Genomic DNA, 17434 nt, shown 5'->3' with positions numbered 1-17434 from the left:
TCCCTTAAATATATCTGATCATTTTAAAAGAAGATAAAAACTATTTAAAATGGAAACTTACAAAGCAGGAGCCTCAGTAACTCTATCTTAACATCATCAGTCTAATCTTTTCCCTATAATTGCCATGGTAAAGAGGTAGCGGTACTTTGCAACTGTCACCTCTGGGAGGTCAGCTGAAATTGATACCTTTGCGTTCTGAGGCAGAGCAGTCAAGGTCAATTTAATGGTTGCTTTTATAGTTTAGGAGTAATTACTAGGAAATACATGATCTTTGAATCTTGTTTATTGACAAAAAAGAGTCAGAACTTGAGGTTTCAAGTTCTGGAAATGTGCTTGCATTCAGTGGGTCTTAGGTGAATTGGAGAAACTTCAAACATACTTTTTGTGTATGGAAGGCATCCTTATCAAGGAAGCAATTTTGACTTAAAGGTGAGAACAGAAAAGTAATCATAATGCATATGCACAGAAAATAAGTGTATTCACTGTTTATCTGTCACTTCACATGTTAGCCAGAGTGTGGTTCCTAGCTGCATCACCCCTCTGGGTTTTACAGCCCTTTACTCATTGGTATTTGGGTGCTGAGTTCATCCTTGGAATTTCCAGTTCACAGTTTCAATTTTTTTTTTTAATTTTTGGAAATACAGGAAGATAAACCATTGAGTTTAAGGACAAATGGTGTCATCTTGGGCAATTATTTACATAATATGATGCTGTGAGTATTTTGGTTAAATGTGGCGTACTTGACCACTGAGTACACTTAAATATGAAACGTCTTAGGCATGCTAAGCCATTTCAGCTAACGAGACCTTGCCACAGTGAAAAGCATATGAAAGACAATTGGAATCTTGACATATGATGTGTCTGTCATTTGGAGGGAATGATGGCAATGATATGGAGAGCCAGGTTCGATTCTTGGTACCTGCCCATGCAAAAAAAAAATTTAGTAAATATGATCATGGAAAGGGGGTGTCAGGGACTTGGAAATCGAAGATATCCAAGAAATTCTGATACTTACTTTTTGGGGATTTTCTGCTTCTGAAAACAGTAGCTTTGACTAAATAAAAAACACTGTTATAGTCTCTAGATTTATTCTATTAAAGGAACCACATATACAAACCTTGAGCTATGAATTTCTTTCATTTCCTCTCCATATCTGATAATTTATAGAAGTACTTGACAATAACTCTAATGTTTCACATAAACATGTCTAGTGTATACATTTCTAGTCAAGCTTTATTTGTTGAAATAACTCACAAGTGTTTTGTGAAGCTTCATGCTCTCTGCCTCTTCCCTGAAGATTTATTATGCTTGTACTAATAGTAATTAATATTTATTGAACCTTTACTATGCTTTGGGCAGTATTCACAGTATTTTATAGGATTAGATTTCTGTTTTATCTTCAACATCTTCATGAAGTAGATACTGAAGTTATCCCTGTTTTACAATGAGGAAAGTGAAGGCCAAAAAGAATAGTTAAATAACTTGCCCAGGATCAGACAGTAAGTGATGGAGCCAGTGTTCAAGCACAGGCAGTCCATGAAGCCCTGTGCTGCATTACTATCTGGAGCAGCTTTTACCTTGCAGTTCTTTCAGACCTCCTTTTCAAAAGAAGTACAAGGAAAGCTATGTCTTAGTTTGCTTTGCTACTGCCTTCTGGATACAACCTTGGATTGAGGGATTCCTTTTCTGTATTGGAAAAACTGGCAAAATAAATTGCTTTATTAGAAAACTGATATATGTGTTTTCTGAAGTCTGCTTCTTGGGTGGTCCCATGCCTGAGGTTGGCAGGCTCACATGTTCCCTGCACAGCTGGATTAGGAGACAGTGTCCTTTGTGAGCAACTAGAATGAAGACTTTGATTTTTCCATTTTCGAATGCTAAGATGTTTAGGTGACTCAGCAGGAACAGAGAACCCGATTTGAACCTCTCCTTGCCTAGGGTAACTTTATATTTGGAAGAACATGCTTGAGAAAAGAATCCAAACAATATTGACACCACCTAGGCCAGGTCAACAGGGGCAGGTCTCTTGGAAGAGTACAGTTCTTTAATGTAGAGGTTAAACTAACTGGCCCCCTCTGTTCCTTTTCCAAGAGAAACTACTTGTGCAAAAGTCCTCTGAGCAGTTCTTGAGGAATTGTTTCCTGGGCTGGAGAAGTGGGTGTTTTCCCATCTTCTGAACAACAGCCTCATAGTTTGGGCATACACTAGATGGGGCGGTGGAAGGATGTCAGCCTTTTAGTTGCCTCCTTACAAGGAAAGCTATGTCTTAGTTTGCTTTGTGCACATAGAGTATAATTTACCTTGTTATTTATGTGCTTATGTGCTGCCTCATTTTCTCATGGGCAGAGTAGACTAAAATGTTGTAGGTAACGTGCATTAACTGTAGAGTGTCCGCCCAGGGTGTTGGATCATTACTGACATGACTTTTCTCTTCAGCCTCAGGGTCTGCAGGAAAAGGAAGCCGGCTGCCTGACCTAGGACCTGACTACAAACCTCCAATGAGCGGTAAAGCCCTTCCTATGGGTTTTTTGACCTACTTATGGGCAGGAATCCGTTTTTCTTGAAATTTTGAAATGCTCTTATAGTACGTGTGTGGTGGATTTAACATGTCACCTATTTCCTTGCATTTAGTAGATACAGTTTTAGGGAAATTCTGAATTACTGCAAACCCAGTACAGGAGCCATAAATAAAATTTGTTTCCCCAAATATACAATTCTTAAGGTTAAAATGTTTCTTCCTTTTGTCTTTTGCTTCTACAAAACAATTTAAGTCTTACTTTGAAAAATAAACCTCCCAGTGCGGTTAACTACTACCCAGAATAAGCCAAAGAACTGCTTTAGAATCATCTTACAGCAGTATATTTAGTTTGGGAATTCTAGAAAATCTTCCCATTTCCTAACTGTTCCAGAAGCTGGTATAGCCTGATTATTTTAATGATGACACCTCCTTCTCTATAGAACTTCACCATTTGTAAGTTATTTTCACAAATGAAGTCATGTGTGACCTTTATACCACCGTGAGGCATGGAGAACAGAAACCATTATTCTTATTCTACGCATTAAGAGACTTAGTGGAATACTGATGTGCCCAGGACACTTTACACATTACGGCCTTTTTTGCCATCACATGCAGCCTGAACAGCATGCCTTTCTATACTAGATACAGGAAATGGCAAAATGCCCTCAAAAGCAGTTATTAAACGTGACTCTGTAATCTCCGTACTCCTGTCCCAGATGGACATATGGAAGTGAAAGTCTTATGCTCTAGAAACTCATACTCCAATTTTGGGGATAAAGTGAATTCTCAATCTTCAGCAATCTATTTCAGTAAAAGTTGGTACTGCCCAACTATTCTTAGGAAAGCCAAACAGATTTGCACGTTTCAAGAAGCCTTTCATGCTCTGAGTTGTAGGGCTTTTTTATAAGCTTGTCCTTTGGGATTGCATCTATTACATTTATGTGCTGCCCATAGTATAACATTCAAGCCTGTGAGAAAAGTAATTGCTCTTTTCTTTTGTCTTTAACTCATGCATTCTTTGATGCATGTATTTTTTAAAGGTTCAGGTTCTTTATAACAGGCTATGGAATCCAGAAGAATACGTAACAATCTACCTGAAAGAGAAAAGGGGAAGTTTCATAGAAGTGATCTCTAACCTAGGTCTTAAAGAGTGCCTGGAAGGTTGCTAAAATGACAAGGAGGGGATCGGGCATTCCAGGAAGCAATGATAGCATGTGCAAAGGCAGGGCAAATAAAAGAACATGGTCTCTCCTTGGGGTCACACTGCATAGAGACAGGATAGAGAGCAGGTTGAAAACAGAATAGAGCTAGCTTGAGAAAGGTTCAAATACCAGTGAGAAGAAATTTGTGCTTTATCCTGTGAATAACATCTGTAAGCTACTGGATACTACTGGAACACTATGATTTCCACTTACTGAATGTCTACTATTTTTATTTGTAAAACAGCAAAGAATGAGTTAGGTGACTGAGAGTATGAATCAGAGGAGAAGTTAGGCAGCTGTTGCAATAGTTCAGGTGAGGCTTAAAGTAATGGTATGTAGTATCATCCCTGGTGGGGTTGTTAATGCTTTCTTTTGCAGCTCACTCTTGCTCTATCTCAGCTCAGAAGTTAGAGGTCAGATGCAGTTGATTAAGAATTTGTCACTTTTGAATGCAGGAAAGAAATAACCATCGTTTTTGCTTGCCTCCCACACCCCACCTCCCCAGTCTGATTACAGTCCTGCCCCAGAAAGTACTCCACCCAGTAGGCTCAGTACTGATGTTAATAAAAGCTTTATATAAAACCCTATTTGAATATGAACAATATGGGTTGATCTTACTGGCACCAATCTGTAGTTTTTCCCAAATAAAAAATTATTTATTGAAGGTTAGTATGTACAATTTATCATTCCACTCACTGTTTTCTCAGAAATGATGGATAAAAATGCTTGAACCACATAAAAAGAATAAGTTCTTAAAGCCTTCTAAACCAGTGTGGGATTTAGCCCTATGCTTAGGTGTAGCCCATAAAATCGTAGAATCAAAGTTGCAGTAGAAGAGCTAATCTATTAGAAGATAGAAGAGATTCCCACAATGAATGTAAATTTGGATGAGATCTTAAGTTTATAAATCAAAGCTGTTTATGAGCATCACCTTATGAGCTTTTTTAAAAAGGATTTTTAAATCCTTTTGAAAGGATTTTTTTAAAAAGGATTCCTGGGGCATACCTTCCAGGTAGGAATTTCTTCCGTAACATCCCAGGCTGGTCAGATGTGTCTTAAGGACTTCTAGTGACTAAAAACTCATTACTTGACAAGGCAGCTCATCTCATTTTTGAACAGCTCTGATTGTTAGGAAGGTGAGAGAGACAGAGAAACAGAAGAAGGAAAGACACCAAATATCTGTGTTGATAATATCTGTGGGGCGGAAGTCCCACAGTTTATAATATGAACATGCATAATTTTAATAAGAGGTAAGGCAAAGAAATAGAAGTTTCAGAAAATGAAAGTGATCAAGACTTGAGCCAGATTACAGAAGGCTGTAACAAAAAGTCTGGACTTCATCCTAGAAGCAATGGGAAAATAAGATGATGACAAAAATAAATATAAATTCCATTAAGGTCCTAAATGATCCGGCCCCTGGTCCACCTCTCCAGCATCTTTTCCTCCTCACTTCCTTTCCATTTGTTGACATATCTCTCTCTGCTTCAGCAAAACTGGTAGCCTTTCCATTCCTTGAGCATGCCAAGCCCTTCCTGCATCAGCACCCATGCACTAGCTGTTCCCCTCTGTCTGGAGGGTTCTTCACCTAGTCTTGTAAGATGGGGTCTTGGTTGTCCTTCAAGTCCCATTTCCTCAAAGAAGCGTTTTCCAACCAGCCAGTCTAAAGTAGCCACCCACTCTATATCATGTCTCCTTATTTTTTATTCCCTCATCACTTCCACTGTCAATTTATTTGTTTGTCTGCCTCCATCCTTACCCTCAGTATTCACATTGCATCCCTTTTCCCTAGAACAAAGCCTGGCACATAATGACCACTCAGTAAATATTTGTCAAATTGTATATGTACATACCTCCTTTGTCCTGAAGTTGAGAGAATGAACTCTACACGGACTACATTTATAGAAGCAGAGAGACTTGATTTTTCAAGTAATTTTTAAAACATCAGATATATTTATGTTGGAGAAAACTTTTTCTTTTTATGAATATACATTTTTAATGGTGTTGGAAGTCAGGAAAGTACTTGATTTACAGATGGTGCTTTACATGATGAATTCGTATATAGCATGAGACACGAGAGAGGCAAATCCGCTATTTATTCAAGTATCATCTGAACCTTTGAAAGCCTTCAAATGTTCAGTGCAATTTGAGAAGAATAATATTTATTGAACAGCACCTTTTTCAAGGCGGTGTGCTTGGAACACAGCTAGGGCAGCATCCCAGCTCTCCAGAAATCCATGGTCTAGAAGAGAGAGCCATGCTTCAAGGCACTTTACACACGGCACAGTCACGAGTGTTTTTTTAGAAGAAAGTCCACGTGAACTACCGTGAAAAAGCTCTCTAGCCTGACTGTCCGAGTTTTCTAACTTCTGTCACGCTAACACGTCGTTGTTCCCTGTGCAGGCAGTAACAGTCCCCACGGCAGCCCCACCTCTCCTCTGGACAGCAACATGCTGCTGGTCATCATCGTGTCTGTGGGCGTGGTGGCCGTGGTGGTGGTGGTGGCCGTGGCCATCTTCTGTACCAGGCGCACCAGCTCGCACCAGAAGAAGTAAGTAAGCCCTCCGCACGCCGGCCAGGGGCCTCCGGTGTCCTCTGCTTTGCTTCTGTGTGATTTCTGTATTTGGAGTTGTGAAGAGATTTAAAACATCAAATACATGAAAAAGGAAGTGCTAAATATTTGTAAAGGAAATAGAAAATGGTTCTTCTTATAAACGCATATCAGTTAATAAAGAGGTGACACCCTTAAAAGGACTGAGTTTAAAGGAGGGACCGTTTGCAAAGGCATAGGTGGAGCTAAGGAGAAAAGAGGCAGGGATATTGAAGGACTCGCAGTCGTGGAAGCCACTGTCACCCTTAGCCCTGAAAGGGCAAGAGGAGGAAGGAGTTTTCAGAAATATGAAGCTGTAGGAGAGGGCTTCCCAATAGGAGCTGTGCTGGTAAGTCAAGGAATGCAACTGCTGCTAGCATCTAGCCCAGTGGGAAGGGGGTGGCACAGAAATACCTACCTTCCACTCTCTTGCTGGCACCTTCTGTTGGCCAAACTTCTGCTTCTCTCAGTTGCCAAGTAAATGTCAGACATTTAGCTCAGCTTCTGAAATTACAGAAACAAGTAGCGAGTAGCTCTGGAGGAGAAAGTGGAGATAATGTTCAGTATTGCTCGTAACCCCTTTAGAGTAGTATCTATTTATTTATGCCCAGGGGACCAGCTGCACGGGAGTGTAAGGGCAGCATCCTTAGCGGAGGTTTCATGGCACAAACAACAGCCTTGATGCAAGACCATAGGCCCCTTGTTCCAAATCTAAAAATAATAACTTTTTAGATTCTTTGTTAAATCTGTAGGTAACCTGAACAAAATAAAGTACTCTCAAGTGTTGAGGTCCTGTTTGGAGTAGAGGGAGATTGCTTTCATAAAAAAATAAAAGATCATTTATAATCAGCATATTAATTTCCCAGAGAGGCACAGTAATGACTTCTCTTCTAGGATTTTGAGGTTTAGGGCCATAATGATCTCAGCACATACAGCACGGGAATTCTATTCTGTAGTGCTAGATGACAGGGTGCAAGCCTAAACTTGAGAGAATCCTTGACCCTAGGTCACATTCAACTCATGTATTTGGCCAGGAAGACAGATACCAAAAAAAGGTTCCTGAGCTAGCTTCAATAACAAAAACCTCATATGGGTAATAAAATGACTTCAATTGCAGTATCCTGAAAGATCATAAGATGGGAGTATTGCTCCATGAAGGAAAAAGAGAAATCCATGTCTGTGTTAGTGATTATCTGTTTCATTTTCTCTGCCTAAGGCAGGGATGCCTATATTTAATAACAATAAATGTTTGTTTTCAATATTACAGGAACAAGGTACCCTGTAACTGCTGCTAGTAATAGCTGTGTGTCATTTTCTGTAGGTAATGTGGTGCTTTGTGACTTTCCTTTGTCCAGATAAATAGCTTTCCATAGCCTTCATTTTATCACTTTCCAAGGGAATGGCAACTCCTTTTTGTAAGCCACCTTTTTTAAACTGTCTCTTACAGGTCTCCCTGTTGACTTTTGATCGTAGAAAACTGTTTCTCAGAGCCTCAAGGATTAATTTTTTTCTCCTCTACAACTATTCTGCAAGCTTCTTTGAGAGGCAGTTTATATCTGTCTTTATGAACTTGGTTTTATATCTAGTTGTAGATATCTTGAGCTCTTTATTTAAAGTAATCTAAAACCCAGAGTGACAAAATTTCTTGGTATTTGGGGGTGCTTAACATTCAGAGTAAACAGAAAATAAGAGTACTTGATCTTCAGATTGAAAGGTAGGAAAATGAGTTGGTAACAAGCTCTGTACTCTGTGTTTGATCTGCAAGCTCAACTCATTTGGGTCCCTTTGCTTAAAAGAACCATAGCAGGTCTTCACAGGGCTTTCCCTGTTCCTGATGACCTGCTTTCCAAGGGTTCCAATGAATGAAGACTATAGATGGGCTTTTATTACTTTTCTTCCTCTTTGATACCTGAAGTGTCCCCCCATTTAAATTGTAGCTATTTATAGAATCTTACCACCTCCCAGTTGAGAGAGCGTTTAGAGAGTCTCACCCCTCATTGTTTCTTGGCACATCCCTCTTTTCCTCTCCCAAGTTCAGCAGGTTACCTGGGCAGACTCTACTCCGTGAAGAAAGTTGAAACTATGAGATGAGAACCTCCTCCATGTGCCACTGTCAAATCTGAAATATTTCTACATTGGTAATAGTTATTTCCTCCCCCTTCCTCAGTGTACTTTCTCCTGTCTCAAGCTAGTTCCTCCATTTTTCCTCTGCATCTCATTGCCTCTTATCCTAAGACACTGCTGCTATCTCCAGCGTACCAGCCTCTCACTCCATTGGCTCTTCAGTATTTAAATGCGCTGAACCGCTTTCATCTCAAGAAATAATTATAATTCTCCCTGTCCTGCATAGCTCTTACCATCAGCTGCTTCCAAATCTCCTTCACTTCACCATGGAATTTCTTCAGTACTCATCTGCACTCACTTGCCATTCCTTCACTCCCTTCTCAAGCTTCAGTTCTTTCTAAACTAGTAGTCCCTACCACTGCACCAAATTGCTTTCGCTAAGGTCGCCAGTGACCTCCGTATTGCTTAAAGACAAAAGATATTTTTAGTTTTTATCTTACTCTATTTCTCAACAGCATCTTTAACACAGTTGACTACACCTTCCTTCTCGAAATGTTCTCTTCCTGTCTTCCATGATCCCAGCCATTGAATACACACATTCTTCAGGGTCTGATCCTAGATTTATTCTCTTTTCCCTCTGTGCTTTCCCCATGCAATCTCATCGACTCCTGTGACTTCATTTAGTATCTCTATTCCAACTATTCCTGTATTTGTATCTCCAGCCAAGGCCTCCTCCCCTAGAGGATCAGGCTTGCACCCCAGTTACTTCTTTAGTTCCCCTTGAATGTCTCAGAGGCACCGCAGGCTCAGCATGTCCAAAACAGAATTCATAATCTGTCCTGTCACACTTGCTTCTACTCTGTTATTCCCAAATTTAGTAAATGGATTAATCCATAAACCTTAGCATCATCCTATATTTCCTCTCTCCCCTTCACCCCCAGCCTAGATCCATGTGTTCACCAAGTACTGACATTTCTGCCTCCTAAATACCTTTCACATCTGCCTCTTGTCCTCCATTCCTTTTGTCCCAGGCCACCATCAGTCACAACTGAGACTACTGCAGTAGTGTCCTACCTGGTGTCCTGACCCCCATTCCACAAATCTGTTCTTTGTAGCACAACACAGTATACATGTTTAACTCCAAATTGGTCTTCTTACTCTCCTGCTTGAAACCATTTGATGGTTTTTCTTTACGTTAGAGAGAAGTTCAGATTCTCAATCTGGCTAACTGCACTTTATAATCTGGCCCCTTACTATTTCTCCAGCATCATTTCATATCATTCTCCCCAGGGCTCATTCTTGTTACCACACTCAGGGCTTCTTACCAGTCTCTTGCTTTAGGGCCTTGACATAAGCTATTTTCACTACCTGGAATGCAAGTTCTGCCTCTTTGGGTCTTAGCTTAAATGTCACTTCTTCCTCCAGGTTTTTCCTGCCCACCTTAGGTCCAACTGAAAGAGGCTGTGTAGCACTTGGTACTTCATAAAGCTCAGAGCATTTTCAAACAGTCATTCAATGTGTACCTTTCTCACTTGATCAAAAATGAGGGCACAGCATCTAGCACAAGATCTGACGTATCAGTAAATACTTATTGGATGGGTGGGTGAGGGAGTGAATGGAGAAACTGAGGTACAGAGAAGTAGGCACAGTCATCTGCATTCATGACTCTACTGAGTTGGTAGTCTTAGTTTGAGTCGTATAAAATGTTGTTCACTCCCTCCTTTGGCAGCATAGACTACCTCTAATCTATTTTTATATTTCTAGTTAATTTTGTCATTGATTGGAAACTTGTGATGGAAACTTCTGCCTTAGAGATTGATAAAAAATGCTTTCTTAGTCTTCTTGAGAATCAAAAAAAGTCATAAGGCAGTATTCATATATAACCTTATATATCTCTTAATGTGTGTGGACAAAGTCGAGATATATTTGCCATTCCCAGAGGTAAACATCCTGACTTGGTTTTTTGTTTTGTTTTTTTTCCCTTTCTGCCTTTGCTTGAAGCATCTCTCAGAAAGACAGTTCTAATGATTCAAGCCTTTTGATAAATATGCTCAGAAGAGTGACTGAGAGAAAACAAACCGTCCTCTTAATTTTGTGCCTAGGAAACGAGCTGCGTGCAAGTCCGTGAATGGCTCCCACAAATACAAAGGGAACTCCAAAGATGTCAAGCCCCCAGACCTCTGGATCCATCATGAGAGACTAGAGCTGAAACCCATTGATAAGTCTCCAGACCCAAACCCCATCATGACTGATACTCCAATCCCTCGCAACTCGCAAGATATCACGCCAGTTGACAATTCCATGGACAGCAATATCCATCAAAGGCGGAATTCATACAGAGGTGCCATTTTAAGTGCCTATTTTCCCCATAAGGAGACTATTTTCATTTAAATCTTTTCCTGTTTTCTAAGATTGCCTTAATTTGGTGATTCCCATATGAGATAAGGTTTAAAGAAATTTGCATGTAGTATGAAATTTAATCAACATTTGGCAAAGATTAGCTAGCTTGTTATGGATGGGGTTTTGTACCCATAAGAAAGAGCCTCCCAGATCTTTTAGCCCTCTCATCAAGCTTCATCAACTTGATACTTGAGCATTTGAGGCAACTTAGGCCATATCTGTGCTTTCCATTCCATCCCTTCAGTTGGAATCCAACTATCAATGTGGCATAAAAATATTCTTGGTCTGATCCTCACTCACAGGCACCCCGCCAAAGTGGGGCAGGCCACAGTGCATCATGTGCGTTGGCTTTCAGCAGGGACTCCTGTGATGTGCTCATCATCATTTTCCTCTTTACTTTCTGCAGAAATACCTTGTCCCCATTGTCAGGTTGTTTGTGAGTCCTGAATCCCCCACTAGAACCGTTTCACTGCTGAGGCTGCTCTGTGGCATAAGGCACACTCCTGTAACTAACCTCCATATTTGATGTCCAGGACATGAATCAGAGGACAGCATGTCTACACTGGCTGGAAGGCGGGGGATGAGACCAAAAATGATGATGCCCTTTGACTCCCAGCCACCCCAGCGTAAGTTAAAAGCATCTTTCCCCCAGCACTGCCCCTCTATCCAGTCATTTTGGGGAATGACTATGAATGATCATTTGTGTTAGGTCTAAGTAAAGTCAAAATGATCAATTATCAAGGCTCTGATAACTTGGGGGCAAAATTATCAGACATTTGCCATATTTTATAGGAATTATTATTCTTAAGACTAACCTCTTTAGTTTTAAGGCTAATAAATTTAAAAGTCCATTTCTCTAGTCTCCCAGGAATAGAAAGTATGAATTTCCCCCTAAAAGTGTGTAGTATCTCTGTAACGAGATGGGGGGGCATGCCTCAAGGCTGGGGCTGAGGATTACCAGATGCCACAAGTATTCCTTAGGCTTCCTGAAACATTGTCAGCATTGGCGGGAACCTAGTGAATTTTTAAAGCTATACATCTCAACCTTATGGGATCCATTCCTCATACTGATGACCATAAAAATTGCCTAGCCTCCTTTAATAATATTTGAAATTCAAAATAACTTAAATATCATGATTAAAAAACAGAAAGCAATGGGATAAAGCAATTCTTTGTGTCCCCTCCCTTGTCACTGTTGTCAAGGTAGAGAAGCCTTTTGACCAGCTGGCATGATAGGGCCCCCTGTACCATCCTAGGGTGGGTAAGAAGCCAGATACCCACCTATATAAGTTTAAAAAGCTGTTCCTTGATGGTCAGGTATCTATCCTAAGCTGAGAAGTAGTCCAGTAAGCCTTAAACACTGTCAGACGCCTAGATTCAAATTCTGAAAGCATCCATAAATCACTTCAGTTTAACCTGAATGAGTTTCTGAATTTTCTGTTGATTTCTTAAAAGATGTCTCATTTCAAAACTCTCAGTCATCTCTGTATCTACAAGGGGCAGATTTAAATAATCCTGAATATCCCTTATGCAAGTAAGTACACAGTGGCATTCTGTACTTGGAAAGGTTCCTCATATCCAACCTCCTGGTGGTATCCCGCAGGCGTGAAGAAGTCTGAATGTGCACACGTGCACATTCTCAGTGTACAAAAGTTTATGACAGTAGCTTTTAAAAATCTGTTTTGAAAGAAGAAGGGCCTGTTCATTAATAGGTAATTTCCACACAGAGTCGTTTTTGCTTAGGGTCTGTGTTGGAAAGAAGGGCCATACTTGGAAATGTACAGGGAGAAACATAAGAGGTGCCATGGATCAGATTTAAAGATACAAGTGCCTGGAAAGAGTAAATTTATACATTCCCTTTGCTTTTAGTTTATAAGATGGTGGCTTGACTGTTTGTATAAGATTTCAGTTCCTACATGAACTGGCTTATTTAAATCCTACAAAATTTGACTATCCTGGTCTTAGATTTGTTACTTTTAAATATTTTAAGGAAAGATGTATTTCGTACCAGTCAATAACATTCTTTTTTGGGGATTAGGGGCCAGTGGGGGAAAATAGGTATAAATATTACAAAGTAATTTTAACCTCATTTAATTTGTGTCTCAACAATTGGATGGGAGTAGAATCTTTTAATTCAAGAATCTGAAACCTGGAAACTGTACTTGTGATCTTTGAATTTTCGAATATCCTTTTCCCAAGCTAGCTACAGTCCTCTTTCCCGAGCTGGGAGTCCCTGAGCTCTGGTCCTCAGAGGTGGGTGCTGCCACATAGTCTGTTCTCAAATAGCTTTGCAAAACTAGGAAAGGCTTGCTAACGTTGGGATGAAATTCAGCCCAAGGCCTTGCACAGAGCTATTTATGGGCAAGAAATAGTGGCTTGAAATCCAGCTAAGAGCTGCTGATGGCTTCCTATACTCTAGAGGCAGGTACTTTCACGTTGTCTTATTTTTTTGTTTACTTAATTTTAGGAAAACTTGAAAAAGCCTGAAAAAAAAAAAACCAAATAAAAAGCCTGTCCCCCCCCCCCCCCCCCCCCCCCCCCCGTTTTTGAGAGTCAGATACCTAGAACCCTTTTTTTTATATAAGAGCAGACGCTGGGAATTGAACCTGGGTCTCTGGCATGGCAGGCGAGTACTCTGCCTGCTGAGCCATCGTAGCCCATCTAGAACCTTTTTAATTTAGGTAAAAATCAGGAGACTTACCTCCTCACCCCTGCCTGAATTCTGAAAGACACTCCATTTCTGAAAACCATCTTTCTTCCCCTAGAGGACAAGTTGACTACCAAACTGCTGAGAACACTTCTCAGACAGCACTTTGACTTTCTGTGTCTTATTCCAAAGAATCACATGATCCCCTGAGAGCAAACTGTGGGGAAAAGCCCTGTTTTGTTCCTCAGGCCTGAGCTGGGGAGGGAAGGGGTTGCCAAGCCGTGGTGCCACCTGCTTGCACATGGTCAGGCCAGGAGGTGGGTAGAGAATAAACGTATCCATTTCATTGGCTGGGACTCCTCTTCACCCAGGTAATGTAGAATGGCCCCACCAAGGTCTAGAGGCACCATGGTGACAGTGACATGATAATAGGCTCCAAAGTGCTTACTAAATTTAATCTGTTAACTCTTGAAGAAATTTGGATTATTTAACTAAATGCAGGGAATGGAATCCTTAGCCAGCCTGAGAAAGAAAAAGGAAAATTCCATTTATATTTGTAAATGCTACTGGGTGTGACTGAGTCCCCAGGCAGGAAACAGTGAGAGATGGTGCTCCAGGCCTGTGGTTCATGCACTTAATATTAAATTGGACCTCCGAGATCAAGTGCATTTGCATTCCTTTTAAGATATAAAAACTGCTTAAACGACCACACATTCATTCGGCCTAAATACGTGTCCCATGCCTCATTTAGCAACTAAGAAAAGGCAGAATGAATTAGGAATATATTCAAAAGTGAAAACCTTACTACCTTTAGCAGGAATAAACCATCATTTGTTTACTTAGGGATTTGTATTTGGGGACTTCTTTAATAGATATTTTTAATAAATCATACAATCCATGTTTATTGTAGAAGAATTAGAAAATGTAGATAAGCCAAAGAAAATCCTGACCATTCTTCTACAATCACTGTTAACATTTTGGTATATATTCCTCAGCCTTTTCTAAGGAATATATATGTATATATACATATGAGTGTGCTAATTTTTTAAAAGCAAACATAAAATCCATGGTTAACTGTCCAAATCCAGCCAGCTGCCACCAAAAAGCCAAGGGAGTGGTTGGATTGCATGGGAGGTGGGAACGGGGTGACTTTGCTATAAACTATGATTTGTGTGTGTCTGTGCAAGCATGTTAAGCATTTCTCTGTCTTGTGTTCATTCACAGCTGTGGTTAGTGCCCATCCCATCCATTCCCTCGATAACCCTCACCATCATTTCCACTCCAGCAGCCTCGCTTCTCCAGCTCGCAGTCATCTGTACCACCCGGGCAGCCCATGGCCCGCGAGCACATCCATGTCCCTTTCAGACAGGGCCAATTCCACAGGTGAGAGATGAGGATCAAATCCCAGACGGAAAGCATTCTAACAGTTGGCAAGCTGAAATGGGGAGGGCTGGCCCTATTTAGAGGAGGGATTTGGAATTTGTCTCTGTGTTGTTTATTTATCATAACATTTCTGTTATTGACTGAAACTTGTTTCTGTAAAATTCATCTCATTTTTCTCCCTAAGCTTTAAATGCTCAGTACAAGGTGTCATTGTATTCAAAACAGCAGCAACTCTACTTACATTATCATCTCTTTTGGCCATCAATTTGCATCATAGTCATTTTTTTCCCACTATGCTTATTTTGTTTCATCTTCCAAGTTGAGGGAAAAACTCACTCAGGGTGACTTTCAGTCACCTTCACCAGGAAGCCAGTAGGACAGCCACAATGTACAGATGGCTCCTGCCTTGGACCAAAGCAAGACGAGGATGGAACACACATCCAAGGAGCACTGGTGGTTGTGTCCATCTGACCCAGCAGCCACATTCAGTGTGTATTTATTGTAAGCTTCAGGTTGCCTAAAGGACTGAATTCAGGAAGGCATGCAGAGGCATAGATAGGAAATTAGCATAACGGTGTTTAGTGTATTTAAACGAAAGCTCGATGACTTTGCCAGACAAACGTATTCCAATTTGGAACTCTCAGACAGCACTATCAGAACCTCAAAAAACGTTTTAAGGAAGAAATAGTGAAATGGAGGGGGCAATGAATGCAACAAATATTATTGTTCCTCATTAATTGAAAATTAATTTGCATTCTCTTATTTTTAAAGTATAACTCTAGTACCTTCTCATATATACAACGTACTAATTTTCCATCATTTGAAATCTCCCTATTAGTACTTATTGTAATGTTACAGGTAGACTTACGTTTTGGTGGTGCTTGGAAATAAGGGAATTTTAAATGAATTCCATTTTAAAAGAACCTCCAGGGTGCATGGGTGGTTCGGTGGTAGAATGCTCGCTTTCCATGCGGGAGACCCGGGTTTGATTCCTGGATCATGCACACACACACCCAAAAAAAGTAAAACAACCTCCAAACTTGGTGCTTGAAGTTTGGGTTGCCAGTATTAGCTGCTTCTCTTTTAAGTTTTGATCAAGTATAATGATACTCAAAACATCAGATGAAGAACAAAGCTTTACTAAGAGATGCCCCGTAACTTCCAGAGTTATCTGTTCCCAAAGCCTTTACCTGGTTTGGAGAATGCTGTTGAACCCATGTCTTAAAGTGACCATCCGAGTAGCTGCCTCCAAATCGAGGTGGAGACCTGCAGGTAGGGAAAAACAGTCTTCAGAATAGTTATTCCAGGTAGCTACTTGGAGAATCAAAGTCTGTCTCACAAACCTTGTCTCAGAACGGAGAACCAACCAGAAGGCAACCCTCCTAACTTGCTCTTAGAAAGCAGATTTTGTGCCTTTCCCTTGGTTCCTCATTTTTAAGACAGGACTCTTACCCACTAGGATATGGGCTGGCCTCAGTGGACAGCGGCCTTTTCCCACATTAGCCTTTTCCTCCTGGACTCAGAGTGGGACGGGTTAACGGAGAGAAGCATGGCAGCTCCCACCCAGCCCTCATCAGAGAGGTTTAGTCTTGGTAAAAGTTCCTTTCTTTATGGGACTAGGTAAAAAGTGGAGAGGGAGAAAAAAGTAATGATTTTTTATTACTAAATGCAATTGATTTTTATTTCTAAAAGGTTTCTTGCTTTTTAATGACCAGAGGGGGGGAAAAAAGGAAAATTTAAGTGTTAGATTCACTGAGATTGATTTGAAATTTAGAACAAGTATCCAGAAATAATTAGAATCTGCTTACTATTATATTTTCTAAGACCTTGTGTAAAAGCACAGTGTGTTGCCACAAGCTCTGGATGTATGGACTAGACATTACTAGAACCTGGCCAGGGACTCTAGAGAGCATTTATTATGGTACCACCACTTGACACAGAGCATTTTTCACTTTCCAAAAACTTGGCCAGTATGGATTTTGTGTGTCTTAAGCAACTTTGAGAAGTAGGTAGGCCCAGAAAGTAATCCCCGTGCCAAAGAGGAAATTTTAGCTGCAGCATAGTTGTAATAGGCTGGTGGCGTTGCCCAACTCCATGAGTTTGAGGCCGTCTTCATAGGACTCAAGCCCAGTTTTCTCCTGTACTCTCTGCTACCCTCCCTCACCAGCTTCCACCTGGGCCAGGGTCATGCAGATTGGGCCCAGCAACTCCCCAACTGTGAAGATGGCTGATTAGAGCAAGCATAGAAAGTGAGACCCTCTGTGACCCCTTCAGGGGATGAGAAATGACCTAGGTCAAGTAGATTCATCACAGAGCTCGGCTTTTGGCACTTGGCACCCAAGACCTGTAAGCTGAGAAGGTGGCATTCATGACTGACATGACCCATCTCTTCAGAGCCCAAGGAAACAGGTTCCTTGATAAAATATAAACTCACCTCAGAAACAGAGGCACGGAAGACGTTGCATTTCTGCAGATTGCTCATGAATTACTACCTAAAAGAGCGTGTTTTCTTTGTCAGGGTGGAGTACTCTAGGGGTCCAGTGAAACCTGGAGGGTACCTGGTGCGATCCATTGCCCCAAGCAGGTGCTATCTCAGCTTCTTCTCAGGCTGTTCAGAAGTTCTTCCTTATATA

The 17434-nt window shown here is 40.8% G+C and overlaps 1 protein-coding gene and 1 long non-coding RNA gene across 6 annotated transcripts in view; one reads left to right on the top strand and one right to left on the bottom strand.

Annotated features, from left to right (window-relative positions):
• Positions 1–17434, top strand: part of NEO1 (neogenin 1) — a 278077-nt gene that overhangs the window by 255258 nt on the left and 5385 nt on the right. For 3 of the 5 annotated variants that reach the window (XM_077123852.1, XM_077123851.1, XM_077123850.1), the window contains exons 21-25: positions 2437–2505; positions 6121–6268; positions 10474–10712; positions 11305–11397; positions 14643–14801. In XM_077123852.1, the coding sequence (XP_076979967.1) occupies positions 2437–2505; positions 6121–6268; positions 10474–10712; positions 11305–11397; positions 14643–14801 (708 nt within the window). The remainder of the gene's footprint in view (positions 1–2436; positions 2506–6120; positions 6269–10473; positions 10713–11304; positions 11398–14642; positions 14802–17434) is intronic. The other 2 variants (XM_077123854.1, XM_077123853.1) reach the window with 1 other exon arrangement.
• Positions 5682–17434, bottom strand: part of LOC143652324 (uncharacterized) — a 79679-nt gene continuing 67926 nt past the window's right edge. Inside the window, exons 3-5 of the long non-coding RNA XR_013160565.1 lie at positions 15992–16067; positions 6726–6842; positions 5682–6334 (exon numbers count right to left, since the gene is read on the bottom strand). This is a non-coding gene — a long non-coding RNA (uncharacterized LOC143652324). The remainder of the gene's footprint in view (positions 6335–6725; positions 6843–15991; positions 16068–17434) is intronic.

Source organism: Tamandua tetradactyla, chromosome 12 (genome assembly GCF_023851605.1).
Source record: "Tamandua tetradactyla isolate mTamTet1 chromosome 12, mTamTet1.pri, whole genome shotgun sequence".
In the NCBI taxonomy this organism is placed as follows: Eukaryota; Metazoa; Chordata; class Mammalia; order Pilosa; family Myrmecophagidae; genus Tamandua; species Tamandua tetradactyla.
This window is presented reverse-complemented; position numbering and strand designations above follow the sequence as displayed.